Source organism: Frieseomelitta varia, unplaced genomic scaffold, assembly GCF_011392965.1.
Source record: "Frieseomelitta varia isolate USP_RPSP 00005682 unplaced genomic scaffold, Fvar_1.2 scaffold_217, whole genome shotgun sequence".
NCBI classification, from domain to species: Eukaryota; Metazoa; Arthropoda; class Insecta; order Hymenoptera; family Apidae; genus Frieseomelitta; species Frieseomelitta varia.
Window position 1 is genome coordinate 153,164 of NW_025109939.1, and position 24,804 is coordinate 177,967.

The 24,804-nt window shown below is 38.3% G+C and overlaps 1 protein-coding gene across 4 annotated transcripts in view; it reads right to left on the reverse strand.

Annotated features, from left to right (window-relative positions):
- Positions 1-24,804, reverse strand: part of LOC122527432 (sodium- and chloride-dependent glycine transporter 1-like) — a 33,554-nt gene continuing 8,750 nt past the window's right edge. Inside the window, exons 1-12 of one of the 4 annotated variants that reach the window (XM_043651630.1) lie at positions 19,214-19,947; positions 15,739-16,012; positions 12,038-12,094; positions 9,131-9,386; positions 6,723-6,881; positions 5,198-5,405; positions 4,915-5,086; positions 4,199-4,555; positions 3,620-3,829; positions 3,055-3,396; positions 1,792-2,026; positions 1-752 (exon numbers count right to left, since the gene is read on the reverse strand). In XM_043651630.1, coding sequence (XP_043507565.1) covers positions 586-752; positions 1,792-2,026; positions 3,055-3,396; positions 3,620-3,829; positions 4,199-4,555; positions 4,915-5,086; positions 5,198-5,405; positions 6,723-6,881; positions 9,131-9,386; positions 12,038-12,055 — 2,124 coding nt within the window. In that variant the 5' untranslated portion in view covers positions 12,056-12,094; positions 15,739-16,012; positions 19,214-19,947 and the 3' untranslated portion in view covers positions 1-585. Of the gene's footprint in view, positions 753-1,791; positions 2,027-3,054; positions 3,397-3,619; positions 3,830-4,198; positions 4,556-4,914; positions 5,087-5,197; positions 5,406-6,722; positions 6,882-9,130; positions 9,387-12,037; positions 12,095-15,738; positions 16,013-19,213; positions 19,949-24,804 lie in introns of those variants that run through there. The other 3 variants (XM_043651627.1, XM_043651629.1, XM_043651628.1) reach the window with 3 other exon arrangements.

Genomic DNA, 24,804 nt, shown 5'->3' on the forward strand with positions numbered 1-24,804 from the left:
TTCTTTCAAATCCTTTTCCCCTCACGTTTCACGCGAACCGCTGTACCGATTACGAGTTTACACATGCTATCTTACAACGAAACAGTTGCTACTTAATCTCAAATGATAACAACTAATTATTACGAACCTACGTTGGAATTGTAAATTTTCTAAAAAAAAAAAAAACAGAATATCAAATATTTGATCTAATAATAAAAAAAAGAGAGAGAACGCATTTATAAAATTGATAATTTAAAATTAATACTGTAACAATTGATAAGAATATTTCAACTGTCGTATAAACTGTAGATTCTATTGGAATAGAAGATACAAGGGTCGTGAGGTTCGAGTATATAAAAAAATACACCCATTATTCCTCGTTAAAAAAATAAATTCATAGGAATATCTCTCTTCTATTGGAACGTTCAACTGTCATATATTTCTCTTTTTTTTTTTTTTTTTCTTCTTCGATTGACCGCCACCCGATCGATCGTTGATGGTCATCGAACCTATCTGCGAGTATGCAACTATCTTTTATTGGCGTGTTGTATCTTTGGCAATAGATTTCTGGGCAGACTCGTCTTTACAGATAAAATGAACATCGTGTCAGACTTGTTGCGATGTGATCAAATCGGTTTTACTAGAATTCTTGAGGATCGACGGTCCAGGAAGTTTCTGAGCGGTGCCGGACGTGCTCGATGGTTGCACCATCATTGGCTGACCGTTCACCAGGACTATGGTGTCTCTCACGGAATTGTATCCTCCTGGTGGTCCTGCGTAGAAATCATTTCATGAAAATTCCTAACGTAACACATAAAATGTCTGATTTTGCAGCATCAGTAAGTACGTTTTCTAAATATTTCTTTCACGACTATTTGTATCTCTGTGTGGATCATTTTTATATAGATTGTTTTAAAATATTTCCTACGATTATAATTTTTTAACTTGTACATACACGAATGTATTGCATAAAAATTTCTATAAAATGTTTCTATAAAATTTTCTTGTGTGATTTTGATTTTTTAATTTGGATATTTCTCTTAGGATTCAGTGAAGTACCAGTTGCAAGCCGAATATTTTATACGTTACAATTATAAAAAATGTTTGTAAACTTTTGCTCGAAAGTGTTATTGAATTTTAAAGATGAGGATAAAGTTATATAATGACAGTTACTCGTGGCTAGATCACGAATATTTATACACATTCATACCTTCAAGACTATTGTCAAACAATTAAAACACGAATAAAAAGATATTTTATTTCCCAAATATAGACAAATGCGCTTTACTTCTGACATTTTTATTCACAGTCTTCATAAATGCACGATCCGCAGTCAACTCGTGACATTTATCCGCGCGTGCATTTATAAAACATGTCGCTCCATCACAATATGGCCCGCTGTCAAACGACTGATATACCACCAGTTTAAAAATACGAGACACATATTTTCGTGGTATTCAGCAACTACGTAAATGAGTACTCGGCAGGCAGACGTATCTGATTATCGACCACATCGGCTCACGCGTAGGCGAAAATCCCAGCGCAGATCTGATAATCTCGTATGAGAAAAAAAAAATATCGTAATTCCTCGCACTTGCACCGGCGTCAACCCTTTGCTCGAGCATAATGCTATCGAGTGTCTATCATCGTTCATTATTCTCCGGCATAATTATCAGCTTGAACCCGAGTTCGATCCGATTACAACCAAAGCCGATGAAAATTCCATCTCGCTTGCGACCACATGCATCCACCGCTTCTTGTATGATGGCATTTACTTGCACGTGATTAAAGGTTGATTAGGTCGCTGATTACCTGGTGACGGCGTGTGAGTGAGCGTTCTCGACGGAGTGGAAGCATTCCTGGCCGCAGGACCCCAATCGGAAGTCGGCTGTAAAAGCATCTTCGCCCGCCACCAAACGTTCTTCCCGTTGCTCTTCTTCGTTCTCCCTCTGCCGGCTCTCTGATACGACGGACGATTGTCCAGGTCGTCGTCGTCGTCGTCGTCGTCGTCGTAGGCGGAACGAGGACGCCGGTCCCTCAATTGGCTCTGAAATAAACGACGCGTTAACAAAAATATTTGGTCGGTATTTTGAGAATGTTGATGAACTAGGTAACAAAAATATTAGAACGTTGGAGGTTGATGAGGGGGATCAGTTTATTTTTTTTATACAGTATAAATATTAATGCTTTGTCGATCAGTCGCTTCTACTGCAAATAAAAACTTGCTTTTTTTTATCGGAGGAATTTAAACTTGAAATGGAAATTTAATTATTGCTTCTTTCTAATTAATTGAGATATCGATATTTTATTTGTTAGTGTATTGTAACTGCGCATTTGTTAGCAAATGGCGATCGAGCCGTTGTAATAATAATGCGATCATATGACAATATGACTACGTATAAAAAAATAGTAAGTAAATAGTAAATAAAAAAATAGAAAGTGTTAAGATTTGTATATTGAATTGAAAATTTGTATATTGAATGCAGACCAGAATGATGGAAAGTGAAGATAGAGGAACAAAGAAAGAAAGTTTATAATGTTGAATGAGTGTAAAGGTAAATGGTCGTACAAAAATATATGTGAATTGTATACGTAGAGATTTAGAGAAATATCATCTCTAAATCATTATAATTCAAATTTATCAAATTTATTTTTATTGCAACAATTAATAAATTTCGTTATATTATATAAATACTATCTGCACAACATGTCATAAAATACAACTGCAGCAAGTAAAAAAACGTTAGTTCAATGAATCACGACTGACACGAAGCACCCAAGTGCTTTGTCATACTAATAAAACTGTTTCTACATTACAATTATACATGACAAAACACTGGAGAGCTGAAAGAAGTTCTGCCTATGCAAGGACTCTTATAATCGGCGTGCCCAATAATCAATAATCCAATAATCGACATTCTATTGTAAACACCAATCCTGATACTCTCCATTCAATTCCTTCGATTTCAAGAGGCCGAATACTTTAAATGTTAACCGTGTTCCGAAATTACTCTCACGAACGACGTATATTTCACGTGGTGGAAAAATTCGTCGAGGAATTTAAATTTTACTTACGAGAGCCAAGCCAACGATGACCAGAACTGGTATTATACCGACAACCCATCCAACAATATCCGCCCATTTCGGATAAACGTAGCCACCGTATTTAAGCGGCTCGTACTCGACCCAATTAAAGAACAGAATGAAAAAGAGCGTCGCTGGCGTAATCACTTTCCACATCCAGGTCCAGAAGAATCTCCAGAGACGACTGCGAGGTCCGATCATCTGCTGTACGTCGTCGAGAAATCGATCCGCACCGTAGATCCACGCGACCAAGATACACTCGCCTATAGCGATTAATAACACCGACCAATTCGCCGCGTATTTGTCCATCAGTTGCAGCCAGTACATGCCAGCCTGCGAAGTACAGCGAAAGAAATGATATTTTCATCGAATGAAATCTCTTCGTGATTGGCTCTTAAATGTAATTTATACGTTGAAAATCCATTCATTTGGGTAAAGAAGATATAATATGTGGAATATATTTGTAAAAATAATTATTTCGAGGTTTTTTTTAAAGATTGTATTAACATATTCTAAATGTTTGTATGTAATAAAATGGAAATGCTTGTGAACTTACGTTGGTAGTGAAAACGATACCGCCGGCGTAACCGAACACGGCTGCCGCCAGGACAACCCATAATTTATAATTTCTCAGTGCTGGAAAGGCATCGAGAATCGCTGTGGTGACGGTTTCCATCAGAGCAAATTGAGAATCGAGGCCCAAGGTAAGCAACATCACGAAGAAGAGCAGCGACCAGACTGGTGCAACTGGTAAACGAGCTACTACCTATTTTTTTTTTTAATATTTATTTTCTTAAATAGTGTAACATTGAAGGTTAAAATATTGCATACTAAATTTTAGATGAAGGAACACATTTAACGCAAAATGCAACGATAGACTGAAAGATGAGATAACAAAATAAACTAACGCAGAGAAAGTATCCTCATTGAGAATAAAATCCTAAAACTCTTGTATAATAACTTCAATATATGTATAAAGAACAAAATAAAATAATTTAAGAACAAAATAAAATAATTTCTACAATTTATTTCTCTTAGTGAATTTAATTGAAAAATTATTAAACTGTGCAAATGTTATTAGTAGAAACCGTGGTGCGTTATTAATTGTACTAATAATAATTTTCAATCCACGTACCTCAGGATAAACAATGAACGCTAATCCAGCACCCTGGTCGACGACAGACGCAACAGGGACGTCGAGCTCGTGGGCGAGGAAACCGATCACAGAGAAAATGACGAAGCCAGCGAAAAAGGAAGTGCCGATATTGCTGACGGCGACGATCAACGAGTCCTTGTAGCAATTGTTGGTGAATTTGTTGTAGGAGCTGAGCGTTATCAGACCGCCCCAAGCAGGGCTCAAGGCGAAGAAGATCTGCACCGCGGCGTCGCCCCACACTTTCGCGGACATTAGCCTTTTCCAATCGGGCGTTAGATAAAAGAGAATGCCCTCGTTGGCGCCGGGAAGTAAAATTCCCCGAATGAAAAGAGCGATCTACGAACAAAAAAAAAAAAAAAAAAAGAACGCAGAAAATCGTTTGCTCGACTCTCCTTTCCACGTTTGTTCGAATCGACGAAGGAATTGCGAGCTCTTGGGACGAGAATGGACTGGGAGAAAATTTTTCTGAGTAATTTCATTGGCAATGAGTTGCACATTGATATTAATCCATTCCTGTTAATCAGATTATTTCTTATTGTAAAGTGAAGAATTAATTTCAGTTAGACCGATTTCGATCTTTGCAAATGTAAGTATGATGTAAATTGCTTTTTGAAGTGTTGAGAAATAGGAATAATAAAAATAGATCGGGGGATTCGAAAGTGAAATGGAAAAGCGTCGGCGAGAATCACGCTTACCAGAACGACGTATGGGAAGAGAGCAGTGAAATAGACAACCTTCCCCGAGCTTTGTACACCTTTGCTCAGACAGAGGAAGACGATGATCCATGCTAGCAGAAGGTTCGCTGCCATCGAGGGTCGAATCGAACCTGTCTCCTCGATACCACTGCTCATCCCCAACACGTGATTGCTGCGTGCACATGATTGACATCATATATTAGGCATAACGTACTTCAATTACTACAAAGTCCACGAGTTACATGATAATATGAGAATATATTAAACGACACGTTGTTCTTACTTAAAATATTCCTCAGCCGGTGGTCTTCTAATGGCACTAGTGATATTTTCGATAGTCAGGCCCATGGAGGCCATCTGAGTGGAATTTAAGCATTTCCCTTTGAAGTAGCTCATGTTTTGAGACACGCAGGCCTCGGCAGCTTCTGGCATGAAGCAGTCTTCCGTACTCCATGGTGGCTCGCACTTGCTCCATGGCAGTTTACCTGCCCCTGCACACACCGATGTTAATAATTCTCCGTTACAATATTTGTCTCTGTATGTTTGACAACGTTTCTTCGACTCTGAACTATATTTATGAATCGATTCGCATTCAAGTTCAATAAAATATTTTAAGTTTGAATTATTGATGTATAACTACCAGCAAAATAATGCGTTTAGCTTTAGAATATTTGAGAATATAAATAGAAGAATTTGTATCACGTAAAAGGAGATTATCGTGCTCGAATGCTCTTTACTATCATACCATTGTTTTTATCGTACTCTCCAAACGACAACCAGATTTCTTTATTACACGATTGACCTGTTACACAACATCCCCGTTTCACTGAAACGAAACCTCTCTCCATTACCCCAGGTTTAGAATACCACCAAAGTGTTTCATCTCCCTCTTCATCCTCCCCCTCGCTATATATTTAATTCTCGATGCAATGCAAGAAGAAAAAAAAAAAAAAAGAAAAAAACAAAACTCACAACCCAGATACTCGTCGACACTTGAAACATAGTAACCTACACTCAGACAGATCAATAATTCTCGCATCGTGGTATCGCGTGTTCGCGTTTACAAAACTTTTCGGATGCGAACGCCTTTTAAGAAAAAAACCATAAGCAAAGCTCCAAATGGGAGTATAATAATCTCCGTTATAGACATGTATGCGACGTTGGTTTCTGGATAGCACTTGTGGCGATTAACGTGTGTGGCAGTTAAACGAGAAAAAGAAAAGAAAGAAAGAAATAAAACGAGCACACATATAGGGATATACACTCCCGTTCAAAGTCTAAGGACAATTTTTTACTTTTAAATTTTAATATTTATAATATTTTAATAATAATTTAATATTTATTTATTGTATATTTAATACTTAATTTATTATTATAGCATGCATTTGATATTTAACTTATTGTAAACAATAAAATTATCTATCTTTGTGCGTAAAGATTATATTCTAATTTTAATTTTAATAAATATCAACAGGCATTGATAAATACATTTAAGTTTGTCAAGCGTTTCGATCGTCGAGTATTATTTTAATTATTTCCAGTTACAAGACAACTGTAAAATTTTTGAACGAGGATGTATCGTGTAATATGGATAAAATCCATAGTTAACCCTCAAACAATATAGTCGGTACATACGTAACCACAATAATTACTTAATTAATTGAACTTAAAATATTTGATTTTATTTCATGCCTCGTGTTTCCCATAATATAGAGATTCAAGCTAAATTAAAAATTCCACAGCTCGTTAATTTAACTCGAAACTATCGCCAACAGTCCAGCAATACCAATTACGAAATGAAAACTCACCGGCCACGGAGACGAAGATGTAATAAAGGGTCCAGGCGATGATCAAGTTGTAATAGAGCATCACCACCGAGCTGACCAACACCATTCCGTATCCCAAGCCACGCAGGAGGGGGCAGAAACGTTTGTACGCCGCCACTGGGCCAAGGCTCGCGTACTGCCCTGGGGGAGAGAATATTGCAAAAGCGAAAGGAAGAAGCAGAAGAAGAAAAAAAAAGAGAGAGAAAGAAAGAAACAGCTGAAGAAACGGATCGATAAGTCATCTGTGCCAAGCCTGGCGGTGCATCTGCAATTTACACGGGGGAATATCGAATCGCTGGACAGGGGTCGATATCACGAACGGTTCACTGGTTCGCCTAAAAATAACGTTACGTAAGCCTGGTAACGAGGAACAATCGTTCATTGATCGTTCTATTTCGGTAAATCAACAAGCGTGGACATGAGCTGACCTTGCGCACACCGACGACGATAAGAATATGAAGTTTGCATTCTTACCACGTAGCTAAAGTCTATTTCCTGCGTGATTTCAACCCCCCTGCGTTCACGAACGAGACAGAGATCGTGCAGTGCAATTTCATTTGCGCGCGTGACGACATTTACACACACGTGGGTGTAGCATTTATAATTGAATGTTGATCCGTGTAAAAAAAAAACATTGTTTGCAAAAGCGTGAAACAACATCAATATATTGATTTTTTTTGCCGATTTTACGAATGAGGTATTTATCAGGTTTATTTCGATGAGACATTTGGTCAAATGATGCTCGCTAGATTTTAGAAGTGACACGTATGTGCAATTTACGATGCTATCTCCCTTTAATTTGTGAATTTTGTAAATATCTTTCGGAAGTTTGAGGATATACTAATTAAGTTAAATAGACAATAACGAAGAAATTGTGGAGAAAAAATTCAGAGTAACAAAGTCTTTTTTAAATGAAACGGTAATTAATTGTAAATACTAAAAAAAAAAAAGAAGACAGTTGCGTAGAATATTTCCAAAGCATTCTACCGACTTTAAAATAATATTATATTTTTATCTTATAACGAAAGCAGACTTGAAAAATGAAGAGAATATCTGACACTAGTCGTTCTGACAGATTTCATAAATTTAGTATTAAAACATCGCGACTTTTATCCGTCGCCGTCGTAATAATGAAATTCCGCAATGTTCCCAGTCCATCTTCTTGTAATGTTTAATAAATATTAATATTTTCGATTCGATTTCTGTTACTTTTCTTTCCGCATCTCCTCCTTCTCACGTGTCATTTTTCTGACAGAAAGGAACAGCTAGTCGCTCCTCTTGAAATGTTTCAACTTGGCGAGTTTCGACCGACATAGGACTCGTCGATATAGTTGTTCCAAGGCACAATTGCTTACCGGGAATCTTGAATTGATGAATTATATAGGGGACAAACGGGTTTGAAACAGAGCTACCCGATCCTTTTTATTAATCTTCGCGAGACTGAAATATCCGTTCATCTTCCGAACACGAAACACGAGGGACGTTCGCGTGTCTCGTTTCAAGTCTATATTTCTTTGATCGGATTCGAAGCGGAAATAACAACTCTACCGCCGTTTCGTTTCATATTTCATAGAATGTATGAGGCTAGTACGCTACTGCAATTTACTTTATTGGTTTATTTAGGTTTATTATCTCGTCATTTATTTTGGAATTCGACGGAATTATACACGATCGTATCTGAAAGCGGAAATAAACAGACATTCCTCCGTTTCGTCTCGTAAAATGTAAAAGCAGTGTAATTTGTTTATTAATTCATACATACTACATGATACTTTGTAGACAAATTTGATGATTTATTAATTTATCAATTTATTTAAATCGTTTATTTGCTCTTTTACATCCGTGTGTATTCTTTGTATTAACGATTTACACTTGTCAATTATTATGCACCTTTAGTATTTCAATGACCACTTTCAATAATGACCGGTACAATGACGGATGATTCTTTGCATTAAATTTCCAACTGCGCAGTCATATAATCTAATTAAATCATCAGATTCCGAATTATGACGCCATTTGAAATGTAACTGTATAAACATATTTTTGAGGACGCAACAACGAGATTTAACTTCCATTTATTTATGCAATACTTACTACTGATTCTTTCATAACATTTAGTAAAAAGTAAAGCAACTTCTCGAGTTGTATTCTCAAAAATAGAAAATAAATTCGTACTAAAATCCAGCTGCAAGTCCAATAATATATTTCACGTACATTTTCGCGTGTTACATTTTCGCGTTTCGAAATTTTCCTGTAAATGCGTGAGAAACCACTTCCCAATCTCTCTAATTAGTCCAACGATTAGTTCGGCAAATCTATTGCGTCAACATGGTGTAACGCTCGTGTGTGTATGGTAGCAATGTGACAACTAAAGGATCACTGTTGCTTACCTAAGGAAAGCTCCATGAACATGAGGGGCAGCCCGGCGATAATGAGCATCACCGTGAACGGTATTAGAAAAGCGCCGCCCCCGTTCGAGTAGCATAGGTACGGAAATCGCCAGACATTGCCAAGACCGACGCTGTAGCCCAGGAGAGACAGCAGAAAGTCGAATTTCCCCGTCCATGTGCCACGTTCCGGGTGTTCCTCCTCGCCGGCCTGCAACGGTGCTTGGCTGTTCGCCACCGAGTACTTGTCTTCGTTCTGCTACAAAGGGCAACATCGAATTCTTTTATTTCCATTCAGCCACCCTTTGCCGCGCTGCCGCTATAGAAACGGTTCTTTGAATTCTTTCTCCAATTGTCGGACGTTCGACGGTTCGTCGATGAAAGATACGAATCAAATTTATATAAACGCTCGGCGAAGGTTACGGTAAGGCCAGTGGTTTACGTCGGGTTAAATTTTTTTCTCATAAAATTTTGTACACCGTCGCTTGGATAATTTGGATTTCGATTAAGTTTGATATCGTTTCGTACTAAGTATATGAGTAAATGTTTTAATATTGGAAAGATACGACGGTTTCGTACTAGGAATTTTATATTTACGCAGTTCGCCCGAAATTTAGTAATTCAATATTTTAAGGTTACGAAGAATTACAGGGAAATTTTCGTTATATCATACGAAAGCTTTTGAATCGTATAAAATTGCGATGGAAGTTTTAATTTCACACTCGAATAACAGAATGTTAGAAAATTCCAATATTCTATAAAAAAAAAAATTTATCATTTTTTATTTAGATCGGAAGAAAATCTTCAGTTTCAAACTTCCTCGATTTTATGAAATAACGAATCTCTCGAAGAACGAGTTGTTAAGGTACATCTAGAAATGATTTTCGTAAAACTATCATACTTTACGTATGATAATACCACACACGTATTACCAGACCACAAATCAGCGAACGTATCCGACTGAAAATGCACTTAAAGTGTCGTATAAATAATCAAAGGAAATAACGAGGCGCGACACGCTAAAAAGCGAGCAAGTACTTAGCTTGACGACGGTGGAGGGAATTGTAATATCGTTAAGCGTCGAATTAGGTCAGATCTCCTAGCACTAGGCGAATTCCACGCATCTTTCTTTTAACTCGTGTCAACTACGAAAATCCTGCATCTCCCTCCAAGCATCTTCAAATTTTATTCTTCGCCTTCGACTTCCCTAACACCTTATGTTTTATCGATCATCAAGACCCACCCTTAGGGGATTTCTTTGCAACTCTGGCTGAGAATCACTGTACCGTGTCAAGGCGAAGGATCATGAAATTTTCAAAATTTTCTCTTAGCAGTGATAGCTTCCCCGATGACTCGTGACACGAAGCGTATGCGCGTGCAAACGATGTAACGATGCCACGTAAACGAACGACCGGGTGAGTTAAATCATAGAATTGCGAGAAGTTTCTCTGCCCCGTGAAGAGGGGCCAGCGAGAATGGTAATGACCATTGGGAAATCAACGCCAACAAATTGCTTCGACGTTTCGATCTGTCGTGCATCATCTAATTTTCGCGGCGTCTTGAACGTTACACAAACAGATAACAGCTGGATATCGCATTGTAGGACACACGTGTCAAATGCAACGCGGATGATTTATGGCGGATGATGTACGCCCGCCACGCCGCGCTATTATATCCAAATTGTGTCATTTCTCCTTCAGATTACGCCATCGTGCTCCTGTGTTTATTTCCCCGCGCGTGGCGTTTCTCTCGTCTCTTTAGATTTACTAAATTTTTCAACAGAATTTGCACCGAGCAATTAAAAAAGTAGACAATATTAGTGCAAGAGTTCGTGTCCATCTCGTAATTTGTTAAAACGTTCCTTTCGTCGAACGAGCCGTTTCCCTGTAATATTTCGTGGCAATTTTTCAGCGGAATTTTAAAATAATTGGGAGAAAATAAAAAATAGGTGGAACAAAATGCAAGGTGGTAAATTATAATTTACAAATGAATATCAAAGTATCCTGAGTCGAGATTTATATCATAATACCGTTTAAAGTCCGCGAGATGAGGATTTATTTTCTCAAAAATTTCGCAGAATATGTATTTAGGACACCAGCGGAGTTGCAACGTTTTTTTATTAATGCGACTGTGTGTTCTCGCGTGTAACGTGATGAAGTATATGCGCACTGCGTGAAAGCGTGAATTTTTGAGTAATATAAATATTACTGCGGATGCACAAATTTAACTCGGAAATTGTTTTGATTTCAAACTTTTAAGTAACATCATAAATAATTTAAAATACACACTTCTTGCAACAAATTCATAACATAAGATTACATAAGATTATTTTTCTTCATTACAAATTATTCTCTAATCTTGTCAACAGTTTGTAAATGACAAAATTATAGAATATTGAACGTTCTTCGAAACGTATTGTATTTCTATCAAGCAACTGCAACACAAATTTGAATGACGTTAAAAAAGATATATAAAACAAACCGTAAAATAATAATGGGTAGAAATTTATTTAATATCCGCAGTTGACCTTCTCGTGAGCATACTCGGAATTGATTCCTCGGAAAAATGATGCGCATTTCCAACGGAGGTGACCCGCGTTCCAATAAAATTGCAATAAACGTTCGACGAAGTGTCTTGAAATTGTTAGTAGACTGTAATAAATCACAAATTCGTGACACTGATATTGATGTATGACATTGAGAATTGATTGAATATTTACATATATATATTATAAATACATAATTAATATATATATACATAATTAATTCCCAATATTTGCATTTTTATTTCATTCTTAATCGACCGAAAATGTTTAGTTTTTAATCGAAAAAGCATTGAAAAGCTATCGAAAGCAAATGTGTATCACTAATCAATCACTGTTTGTCGATTTAATTACTTGGAACTGCGTACCTTGCCTTTAAATTCCATTTAACAGGATCTCTTGGACATTTTCTCTTCCTTACGTCTCTGTGTACATCATTTCAACAAATTAGTAAAATATCTTTTACTTTCTGTTCGTTTATACAAGCTGCCTTTCCTTTTATTTCTTTCTTTTTTCTCTCTTAAATCTAGAATTTCAATGGGTTTCCCTGAACTGGCTTTTTTCCTTTGTTGTTGAAAAATTAATTTAACTAGCGATATTATTGCCGTGCGTGATTTTCTTTTACTTCAACTTTTACGAAAATTCAGATTTAATAACACGTTATATTTTTAAACATTTCGTTACACTGTCACGTGTTATTGATACACCGTTGAAATCGTGCCAATTTTTAATTCAATTGTCACGTATTTTCCACTCCTCGAAGCGAAGGAAATTGTAGCAGAAACGCGTTTTAAAAATTTGTTTCACGTCTATAGTGTAACTTCGTTTTGTACGTCTATCCAGTACTTGTCACAATTGTTCACTTTTATCGATACTTATTATTCCTTCTGCCGTTGCTTTAATTAGTAGAATTAATTTTCAATGTTTAACACTTGGTTAGTTATCAAGAGCATCGTATATACACGCACACACTGATCCGGCTTGCTAACGACTTTAATTATTCATTATTCTTTTATCGATGTTTCACTTCATTTGTGCTCGGTATTTTTACAACGAGAGAAAAAACACAGCGAAAGAAGGGAACTCCCTCTCTCGATCAAAAGATACACAAACAAATCATTACAACACCGTGAAAATCCTCGAAAAAAACTTCCTCTAACATCTAACGAAGTTTTCCTTCGCAATTACTAAAACTAAACGAAAAAGGGCGCGCAATAATTCGTCAAGTTTCCCTCCTAAACCAAACAGAAAGAAATGAAAAGAAACAAGAGAAAGAAAGAAAGAAAAGAGAACGAACCTTCTCTGCTTCGAACAGAGACTTCAATCAGTTCGAACGTAAATAAGACGAAGAAGTTCCCGTGTTCAAAGATTTACATTCAATCCTCTCCTCTCTCGTTAATTAATCCCTCTCACTTAGAACCCATTAGGCGAGGGGTTACAATTAGCTCGAAAAGGAGATCGTTTTCGTAGGAAGATTCCGCGTCGAACAAAGGCCCAGATCTCGTTCGGCCAACTGTGTTAATTGGCGTTCGCATTAAAGTCGTTCCCTTCCCCTCGGTTAAGGTTACGATGTCTCGCGACTGAATCAAATCCTTGGCCAACTCGGTTCGTTCAAATGTTTGCCTTGCCGCTCGGTGGTACATTTGGAATCTCGCATTTGGAATCGATTAAAACTCGGAGAAGGAGGCTCACGTTCAACGAAATTTCATTTTCGAGATGGATTCCAGCTCTCCTAGCCGACGACGGCGGCGTCTGTGGCCATCGATTTCCCCTCGAGCCGCGTCCTCTCTCAAGAACATCAGCTCGATATCCCTCCTATCCCCCTCCAACCGTCCGAGATTCGAATGAAAATCCTGAAAATCTTGAACGATGCGACGAAATGTCAAGAGCTGATGTAGCGGCTCGACGTCGTCGAATTCTTGCTCGCGTTTCGCGCTTCGATGAACCCGATCCAATGGCTTGCGTCATCAGCCTTTCTCCCGAATATTTCCTCGTTTATTGTGTGTCGGACGTGGTGTTACGATCGAACTAGTTTCGCGCGTGTTCCATCCGCTTTTATGGGTGGAAGTTTAGGCGGTGTAGTTTATAGATGGAAATGTGTTACTCCGCTGCGTGTTATACGTGTACGTTTGCAACTGACGTGTGTTTGAAATTACTTTTCTAATTGTAGACTAGATTGGTTCTGGTAGTTGGTAATTGATTCGAATTTAATGTCACGTGTAGGTGCGGCTGGTAATAAATTTTGCATTTTCTTTTTTTAATTGCAGACACGTCCGATCGATTGCTGATTTTGCAATTAATTCGAATTTAATGTGCACCGTTAACAAGTTCGATGACATTATTCTAATCGTAGATATATCGGGTCACTAGCTGATTCTGTAATTGACAAATTCTTTTTTTCTGTTTTTTTTTTTTTTTAAATCACCGTGTTGACTCTAATACTAATTTTTTAATTAATAAGTAAATTTTATGGAACATGATGCCTCATCGCGGAAATGTTTAGCCAGTATATTAGACGAAGTGCAATTTATTTTCCAGAGTGTCGAGATTAATTAATATTGTCGTCGTGAAGAACTTTGGAATTTTTTTTTACTTGAAACTCAGTCTCGAGAAAGCTGACTTCTAATGACTAATGGCTCTCCACGACATATATATAATAACGAAAGACGCTAGTTTAATTACGACGAGTTACTAAGAATACAATAATTAATGGTAAGAGCGCGTATATTGATTCGCTGTTAATGTGAAACTGCCGAGAGCCTTGTTCCAGCATTAACATAAATTACTCTGTCAAGGAACCTGTAAAAACTACCATTAGAAAGGTCGAAGAAACTACAGAAAATAAACAGCTGTACGACGAAGGAAATAAAACGAAAAATCAATAAAAATTGTTATGACAAAAATTTCTTTCCCACTCGTCCGGAATAAGGAAGAAAGAAATTATACGAAACTATAAATTATAAAATGATGGTTTCGATACAGACGATAGTCCCTACATCATTGTCACAACAAAATTATTAATATGTTAAATATATATATATATAAATAATTATTTATATATATAGTCCATACATCATTGTCACAACAAAATTATTAATATGTTGAATATATATATACATCTCTTATATATATAAATAATTATTATTTAAAGAGAAAAGAAACGATTGTGTACAAAACAAACGATTAAAAACCTGCACTTTATCCTGCGTGAAAGAAAGAAAATATCCCGTAAGCCAGACGGCGTTATAATGAGAACGAAACACTCGGATCCTCGAGACAAACAAGAAAAGAGAATTCAATGGTACATTTCGTACCGTCTGCGAAGCGATGCAATTTTAAAGCGAGACCAGCGAAGAGCTAAGGAACAATGGTGTCCGTGAGGGTTGTACGAGTGTCGCGTAGCGCCGAGGAGGTTGGCTCAAAGAACCGCTTGCATCCTGAACGATTATTCGGGCGGAAATCCTTCGTGCTCTCCTAGCACGCGCTTAATTTCCATAATCCGAATTTAAATCGGAAATCTGAAATCCTGACAATTGGATTCTTTCATGGGCAGCTACGAAACGTTTTTTCTTCTTTCACCCTTGATTCCGTGATTCTTTGTCCGTCGTTTGAACCTTCGCTCGAAAATATGTGTTCGCCGATCTCACACGTCGAACACGTTTCACTGACTTGCACACGTATTTGTTTGTGACGAGAGAAAAGAAAGAAAAGAGAGACATTTACTGCGACTGACAAAATATTAAATCAAGTTTAATTATTTTAATTGAACTAATGGTTGATTTCTGTGCCGATCATTTCAATTGAACTGAATTTGAGACTCAGCGTCAGAGAAATAATCGACATCGATCTTATTTTGATTATTTTAATCGAATAAAGTGGATTAAAATCTAGTTGATTCGATGCAGGGTTATATTAATGTATAACTATCAAAAAAAAAAAAATTATTTGTGGAAGGTATTGAAGGAAATATTATCCTGATTATTTCAATTTAGTTAGTAATTGTTCAACTATATATATTCTTTACGTTTTAGTTGCACGATCATTTAAATTAGAAAGAATCTGTACTTACGTCCCAGCATTCCAGATAGGAACGAATCCTTGGTGAGGACTCCTCCATCCTCCAAACTGGCACCGAACGTGTCTACGAAGTCAGGCGAATCTTCTCCTCTTCATGCTCTGCGAACGTCTGACAACTCGTGCTGGTGCATCTGTTCCCGTTTCGCAGTTGTCCATCGTTAATGTATAACCTCGTCCAAGCGGCAAGCCTCACCGGCTTCCGTTTCTTCGATTTTTCCACGCGTATTTCGCCGCACGATGTTCATTCTTCGTGACTCGCCTAAAGTCTGAAACAACAGGACACGGGACACGCGTTACGTTGTTTATCGTCGTCATCGATGGATTGTTCTACGTTTTTCGACGCTCGTTAACGTCGTTTCAGCAACTTCTCTCTCTCTCTCTTTCCGCTCTTTTGCGCGAAATTTCGTAAATTTCAGCGAAGTAAGGGGAAAAGGAAACAATGGAGAGAGAGAGAGAGAAAAAAAAATCAATCGGGGCCGAACAATAACTATTCACGTCCTAATTGCTGTTATCAAGTTCACACCCGAGAGATACACGGCCACGCAATAATAGTGGTTGCTCCTTGCAATGTTGGCCGCTTTGTAGCTGACAGTCCGGGTCACGCCGTATTTCTACACCCGCCCACCTCTGTTTCCATCATTCCCTTTTCTCGCCGTTAATTGCGGAACTCGAACCAACGACGGCTTCAATCTCGCGGAAATATCCTTTTATAACCGCGATAAATAACGCGGTAATATTCTTCGCGGCGCGCAACCTTCGCCCGGCTACCCTATCGTGGGAATCGTTAATTTCGAGGATACTCGCGAGAATATGATTACTCGACTTAAACAGGGGGAGGGAGGTGGGGGCATCGAGTGTGTGTGCGTTTCATCGAATGCGTGAAATTACTCGGCAACAGTCGGCAGACCTTCGTATATCGAACGAGGGGGCAGAGATGATATCGACGTTTATGAAAATACGATTGCAAAACGTAAGTTGGTTGGTAATTCGATTGTGTCGAATGTATATCGCGCGATTGAAATGATCGGGGAAGGTTCGCCTGTTCGATCGTCGATATTCTATTGATGCTACTTCCTATTGAGATCAGGCAGTAATTTCCTCCGTTTTGGATGTTTCGACCATGTTTCTCCCGAATATGAAAATTGTTTCATCTTGCGGCAATATGTTGAATAAAAGCGTGCCTGAGCGCGGAATTTGGTACACGAGTAAGCCTTAAATCTGTTCCTGGACTATTGATTATTTTAATCAATTAGTTACTTCATGATAACACACGATATATTAGCTATTTTGCCTGAATTTTCGAGCTGTTAGAACCTTAAATCTACGTCTAGATTATTCGATCATTTGAATTAATCAATTATTATAATAAAATGTACAACTTATATCACAAATTATAACAACCCAACGACATCTTGTATCCATTTTCAAATTAATTTGAGCGATTGGATGATAAAACACCCAACTTAAATTATTGTTGACATACTAATATAAACATACGATTTACAAAAATTATAACAACCTACCAACATTTTGAATCCATTCTCAAATTAATTATTTCGCAATCATAGCTATATATTATTACTGATACGCGAATTGTTACAAATTATTGTCTCTTGTTCGTACGATAGAAACGTGTCTGAATCTCCGAAGCATTATTCATAAGCATCTTAAATCCATTGTCAAACAATGCACAGTATTCACGAACGATGCAATCTAACCCCTCAAATCCATCCATACCCTACATCGATTACCCTAACAAGCCCATTTCCATAATCTATTTTACGACGTCACTCTAAAGAAGCTGCTATAAATCGCTGCAACAAGATGCCAACTTCCATCGCGAAAACAACCGCGTACGCAACTTGGAACATTCCACTAGTGTAATTTCGCTGTAGGGCGGCAAAATTTGTTCTCGCGAACACGTCAAGAAATATAATCGCTCACACGGGACAAATTGTCAAAACACGACGCGGTTATGATTCATCGAGGAAATTCAGACAAAAGATCTGCGAGAATAGGCAACAAAACAGATAGGGGAAAGTAGAATGTTACGAGGGGGACGATGACGAGAAATTAGATCACGGTTATGATCCTCTAGAAGCATACGGGAAATGGTTAATGTTAACCGTCAGCTGTTGACCTTGTCCGTGGCAGACTTTCGTCTTTAACCTCTCCGTCGGCAGTGGGGCGCGACTCGAGTGCGCCCTCGCTGCGCGAAATCTCGCTTCCCTGCTCGTTTCTCATCGACGTCTATCCATCGAGAGACAGTAATTTCGTAATTGTTTGAAGAATTTCACTCATTACTTTACTTTAAAGCGTTTCGTTAGAATTTTCTTCGAAACGAAGAACGATGTTCCATTAATTAATTGAAGAATTTGCAACAGGAGGGAGGCTCCCAACGTTTTACAAAAGTTTTAAACACAGATGTGATGTAGAAAGGAGTTAACATTAAAATTAGTTGACCATAGATTTGAAATAGTGTCTGACTCTTGTGGATAAAAGAAAAGTTGCAATAATTTTGAGATCTATTTTGGCAATTTGATTAATAAACAGAATTATCGTCTATTGTTTCGATAACGTTCAATGAAACGAGAAACATTATTTAATGTAACGAAATTCCAAGATTGTACGAAATTAATCCGAGTTGAATGACGATTATTATTATTATTATCATTATTATTATTTATAATCGAATCCAATAAAAAGAGAAGAGTGTTCATTCAAAGAAAATAATATCCCAGGATATACTTTTCATCAGAATAATTTTCTAAGAATTATTACTTGTTTACCAATGGCGTGACAAATCCTCACATCATCAGCAATTGGGATAGAACGTAACTCGAGCGCGTTTAATGCACGACGTCACTACAGCCACGTTTAAATGTCACCCGGCTGGCCATGGTGGCTGCTTCACCAACTACGCTATACACGCAGCTTTGCTCGCGGTCTTACGTAAACTCGATATAGTGGCATTCTACCTTCGCGAAATCTGTGTCAGTGGAGCCCTACATCGAACTGCACGCGAAGCTATCGCGTAATCGCATATCACCGCGATCGGAATACCGATATCTAACTGAAAATCGAATTTATATACGCAAACGTCGTCGCGTGGAATCGTGGCATCGTTCCAAACAAACAGGTCGTTGAAGAAAATTTCACCAACTCGCTCTCCTTCCCGGCGACGAACGTTCGACGCGAATAATTTACCACTGAACGTCGACGAACGATTCTCTGGAATGATTATTTCTCACCGGAACGAGAACGATGAAATTTTCAGGGAACGAGGCGATCGTTTCTTTCGAACGGGAAAGAAAAACGAAATTTCATTTTCCGGGCGGCTGCTCTAGCCGGCGAGAGTCGATTCGTAACCATTACGTAATCACGGGACGAGTGTCGTTCACCGAGTGACACGAACGGTTTTGATCCCGGACAAGAATCAGCCGAATCGAAACGAAGTTGTCACGCACCTGATTATGCTCGGTAAGGCAATCCGGTCGATGAACATCCTCCGTTGGAACTCCACTTGGCCGGTGGTCGATCAGCTGTCGTCGCGGCTGGCAGCGGTGCTCGCGCTGCCATCGGGGAACTTGGCGAACCCCCGTGCCAAGGTCAGAGACACGCACTGTCACTGCTTCCCAAGGTCACAGCTGTGAACCGTACCGCGCGTACGCCCACCGCACGGCACGAGGCAATCACACAATCAAACTAAAAGGAACAGATACAGAACTCCTCTGACGAAGGAAGTTCGGCAAACTTTTAGCAAAACTCTCGCGTGTTCTTCTTCCCTCTTGCTTCGAGCCACACCGTGGACACGTTATTTACATGGTGTGTCGAAACCATGGTATACCAGAGAGACCGACAACAAGATGTCATGTGCGCGTACGTACGTACGTGTGTAATAAAATCGAAGAGGCAAGAAGAAGAGCGAAGAGGCAAAGACGAGATGAGACTAGACGCGGCGAAATGAGACGAGACGAGACGAGACGAGACGAGACGAGACGAGACGAGACGAGGCGAGACGCGACGAGACGAAGCGAGACGAGACGAGGCGAAATGAGACGAGACGAGACGAGACGAGACGAGACGAGACGAGACGGACGGACAGACAGACAGTGGAAACGGTCCGTGCCCGGGCAGCCAGCCAGCCAGCCAGCCTGCCTGCCTGCTTATGGGAGAGCTTTTCTACTTGCAGCACCCCCAGTCGACCCTGTCGAGCCTCGAACTCGACGGATCGATCGATATTACTGCTCCTGCGAGCTACGTCCTACCCTAAACCTTGCACTCTCTCTCTCCTCGGCCACTTTACCACCTACTCTCCACCTCCGGGGGTGCCCACCTTCCGCGTAGCTATCGTTTACAGCGAAACTCTTTAACTTTCGGAATGCTACTCGACCTTGCGTCGCCACTGTCTCTTTGTGCTTTTTTCTCTTTTTTTCTTTCTTTTCTTTTTCCTTTCTCTCTCTCTCTCTCTCTCTCTCTCTCTCTCTCTCTCTCTCTCTCTCGTTCATACTTTTTTCCTTTTCTCACCTCTTTGCCTGCTGCATATATAGTTGATTCTCTACGGTACACGTGCGCGATGACGATCTTGCTCCTGCTGATGTAATTGGCGGTGTTTGCTCTTTCGATTTACACAGAAGAGCGGTTGGTTGCCGAGCTTGGGATTAGTAATTCCACGATGCATCGTTTTCTTAATAAAGATATTTTCTCCGTGTTTTCTCGGACTCTCGTTCTCGTTTTTCATCCGTCCGCGTTACAATGCGTTCACTGACACGTGAGAGATTTAAACCCGTGTCTCGTCTATAGATCATAACACTTAATTACCAGAGAATGTTATCGAACGATTTCGAAATGTTTACTTCTACTTGTTGTTCATTTCTGAAGAGTATCTTTTTCATTTTATGTAAAGCAATTAATTAGTAATTAACAACAGTAATTATTAATATTAATCAGTAACATTTGGCTATCACAAATAATAATTAAGATGGCACTAATTCTTCCTTTCATATAAAATCCTCCTCTACATATCTTTGTCGATCGTTGATAAATTTTATTGCAAATTCACGCAGGATTCTCTTTAGTTTATGTTTCTTTCGAAATACAAAACAGAGTTGTACTGGGGAGAAACCGTACGGCCAAATAAATCAAATGATAGAATCGAAGATTTCTTTTTCCAGTTGGGGATCTCGTTTTCAAACCAAGAAACAAATTTGAAAATTTTATCGAGTACACGAGTGGCCTTGTTTTCGAGAAAATCGAGTTTGAAATAGGTGTCGTCGACTCTTCGTCCGAACGTGTTCCATCGGGAGTTCCCTAACAGCAAATACGCGTGTACTTGACGAATTTTCAAACTCGATTTCCTTGAAAACGAGGTCTTGGCCGTAAAAACTTTGCTCCTCCTTTCCAACTGATTTACACATGTCGGATAATTTAACCCGATTGTTCTACAGTTTTTATAATCATGCGACCTATTGTGAAAATTCAAATTCTTGAAAAGTCGTTTGTCATGTAAATGAAGTTTAACATAGATCGAAATTCATCTTTTTGAAATTCATTAAGAAACTTAGTTGTCGTCCAGGTCTGAAGATCGCGTAATAATATTAATAAAAGAATAATACCTAAACGTTAAAGCGAGACGCTTGCATTCGAAATTTACTTTTGGAAATTGAGACTCGATAGAAACGAAGTTATTTGATTATTTAAGGAACAAGAAGTTTTTACGTTTGAAATATTTTTCGAAACGTCGAGGAAAATTAGATGAACAATGCGATCTCGGAACACAGCACGCGCTGTAGGTATTATTTATTTTTCAATGCAATGCTAATATTTAGCGATGGAAGCAAGAACTAGCCTTGGTCGTAAACTTTATTCTGCGCACGATTTCTCTTGTTGAATAAAAAACAAAAACTGGATAAAAATGTAAATATCATTCGCACGAGAACCTTGGCGAGCAAGGTTCCAATAATTAATAACTTTTTTTCTTCAAACATACATAATTCTCTTTTCCTGTCAAAATTCTCCTGTCCCATTTTCTAAACTATTAGAAACCTTTTGTTCGCCTGAAATATGAAAATTCCAGAATTTCTCTGACTTAAAAAAATATCCAAAAATTGTATATCACAAGAATCTTTCAAAAGTATGAGTGACACCTGAAAATTCCAGGGCCCCATTATAAGAACACCGTTCAGGATCACAATGAGAAATTGAAAATTCTTTTTCAGTTTCACGCAGGACCAAGGCAAAAACGAGCATAATAATGTTTTGTCTTTTGCCACTCCGTTATCAAGAGACAAAACAAAAATAAAAAAAAATCACCTTTCCATTTTTATGTTCCTTATGTCACCCTTCATACGCACGCGACCACTCTTTCATATTTTCCCTTCGCGTTGGTTCTTGTGCTTTCTTTTCACATTTTACGTCTGTATCTGGCGACCTATCTATCTGCCCATCGATCACGTTTCTCCGTCTTTTTTCCTTCTCGTCTTCTTCTCTTTCTTTCTGCCGCGGTGCACGCGTCATTGAAGTATCGCCGTCATCGCAGGCGCAGCCTGAACGAAAAATCTGCTGCTACTCTCGAGAGTATCAGAGTGTAGAGAAAGGGTGCAACGCTTCGTGCAAAGCCATTGCATCGATGCTTGATTCGCAGCGAACGCGTTACAATGCTTTGACGTGGCACGCGTTTCATTCGAACGATGCCTCCGTCGTGACACGTAAAAGGAGAAAATTTAGGACGATACGATATTGATGGATTAGACAAATATTTTTTCAACGTGGGAAAATTTCAAAGTCGCAGCTTCGCATCGTCGTCGATTTGATGGATCTTCAATTTTTTTCAGTTTCCTCTTTTGCTCTACGATTTCGCAAATTTTTGTAATTTGTATTTCACGGCAAGAACGATTCTTTCAAATTTTAACATTAAATAATCATAATACGTAAGATCTTGATGCATGAATTTATAAATTAATTGTTCTTTATTATAACATATTATTTAATATTATTTATAATTTATATTGTAAACATTGTGGTTGACACACACACATTTCTAAGAAATTCACGATAATACCAATGCAAGTTCATACATGAGAGAGTAATATTTTATAAATAAGATATTTACTCACTCGAAAATGTCATTCTTACTTTTGAAATAACCTAACATGCTCCAAACTTCTAAACAGGAACGTAGATAATTATTTAACTCTTTGAGCTGTTCACATTTCCCCTCAAACAACATCTCTCTCATTGTCTCTCGTAACATCTCGCAATACAAAAGATGTAAGGCGCAGAGACGTAATGCCACCGCGTCAATTTTTTTCCCAACTATCCGAGACGAAAGGAAAGCGTACAATAAAATTTTACACGACACGACGTGAAAGAGGTCGTTGTTTCAGAATTATACTTTACTGAGTTATTATACCGGCAACAATTTATAACAGGCAACTGTTTATCGGACTTGCGCCTGAAATTCCGAACCGCAGAGCAACTGATTTCGGGTTTGATTAGGCGATCGATTCTGGCTTCGTATGGAAAATTATTCGAGCACCGTCAAATTACCGAAAGTAATTTACATGGCCTAGATAACACTCGCCGTTATCCGCTCGACGTGAATGAGAAACAGTCACGCAAAGTGTTAAATTGGGGGATGAGCAGTACCAGGGCAAGACTCGAGGTTCTTGCAATGGCATTGTGACGGGAGTTGCATTGTTTCGCAACTCGTCGATGTCATCCAACGTCACAAGTCGGCGTTCTTTTATTTGCGAGAACAACATTTGGAGATTTTGTATCGGGGGAATCGAATGGAACAATGTCCCATTTCCAATAGAAAAATTAACAAAAATATCATTCAAACTCGTAGAAATGAAATGGAAATGAAAATTCTTGGAAAAATGAGATAAGTAATTAAAACAGGCAAGGAAATGTTTCATTGTCAAGAATATGTTATATTGCGATTCGTCTACAAATAGAACGGGAAAGCAAAGTTGCAAGAAAGTCGACGGTGGCAAAATTAGACTTCACAAGAATTTTCTTTAACCGTAGATGTTGTGTTTTAATTTAACGAACGTTTTGCAATTTTATTACACGTGGCTGCTCCACTGCAATCGCTGCCTACGCGTACTCCTTAATATAGAAAATTAAAAAAAAAAATAGAACATTTATACGATCTTGCATTGATTTCTACCTGGTCAATAAATTTGAATAAATACAAAATATATAGATTTTGAAACGCTGCGTATTTCTAGCAACGTGCGACTTGTTGTCAACAAAATATCTAAGAAACATCGGAATTTCTGATCGATGATCATTAAAATTTGTTACTGTTGTGAAAATGTACACAAATAACTTAAAAATAAATAAAAATAAATAAATGAAAATGTACACAAATAACTTAAAAATAAATAAAAATAAATAAATGAAAATGTACACAAATAACTTAAAAATAAATAACTTGAGAAACACGATTTGAACCCCTGCACGTTCACTTTCTTCGAGCCAAAAGATCTTACAGGGATAACAACAAAACTCTAAAGATACGATTCTATATAACTCGCTGATTCTTCGGGTCTTAAGAACCATTTCAGACATGAGGGATACAATCTGAACTTCTTCAAGCCTGTTGATACTTGAGGGAACACGATGGATAAGATTTCAACTTCTTTCGACTTACCAACTCATATTCAGGTAACCCTCGATTCGTGAAACCTATATCTCTGGCTATCTTCCTTAAAGTTAATATACAGCGCACGAGAGACACGATTCTGTCTACTTTCGAGTTCATCGATTCTCGTCGGGGTGACTACACTTACAAAGTGCAATTTAACTTCCTTTGATCGGGCGAGATTCGACAATAGTTCATTTCACGCTTTTAAGCAGGAATAGGAATTTTGAGAGAAATAATACAAAAATATGAGGCCCTTTGGCTTCCTAGAATCGAACAGATATTAACAATACAATAGATTTCATGGATCTTTGAAAATCCCGGGAATCTTGAAGGAAATTTCTGAAAATCTCGAACTTCATATAATTTAAAACTTTCGCAATCTCGGGGAGATTCTACGATCGAGAA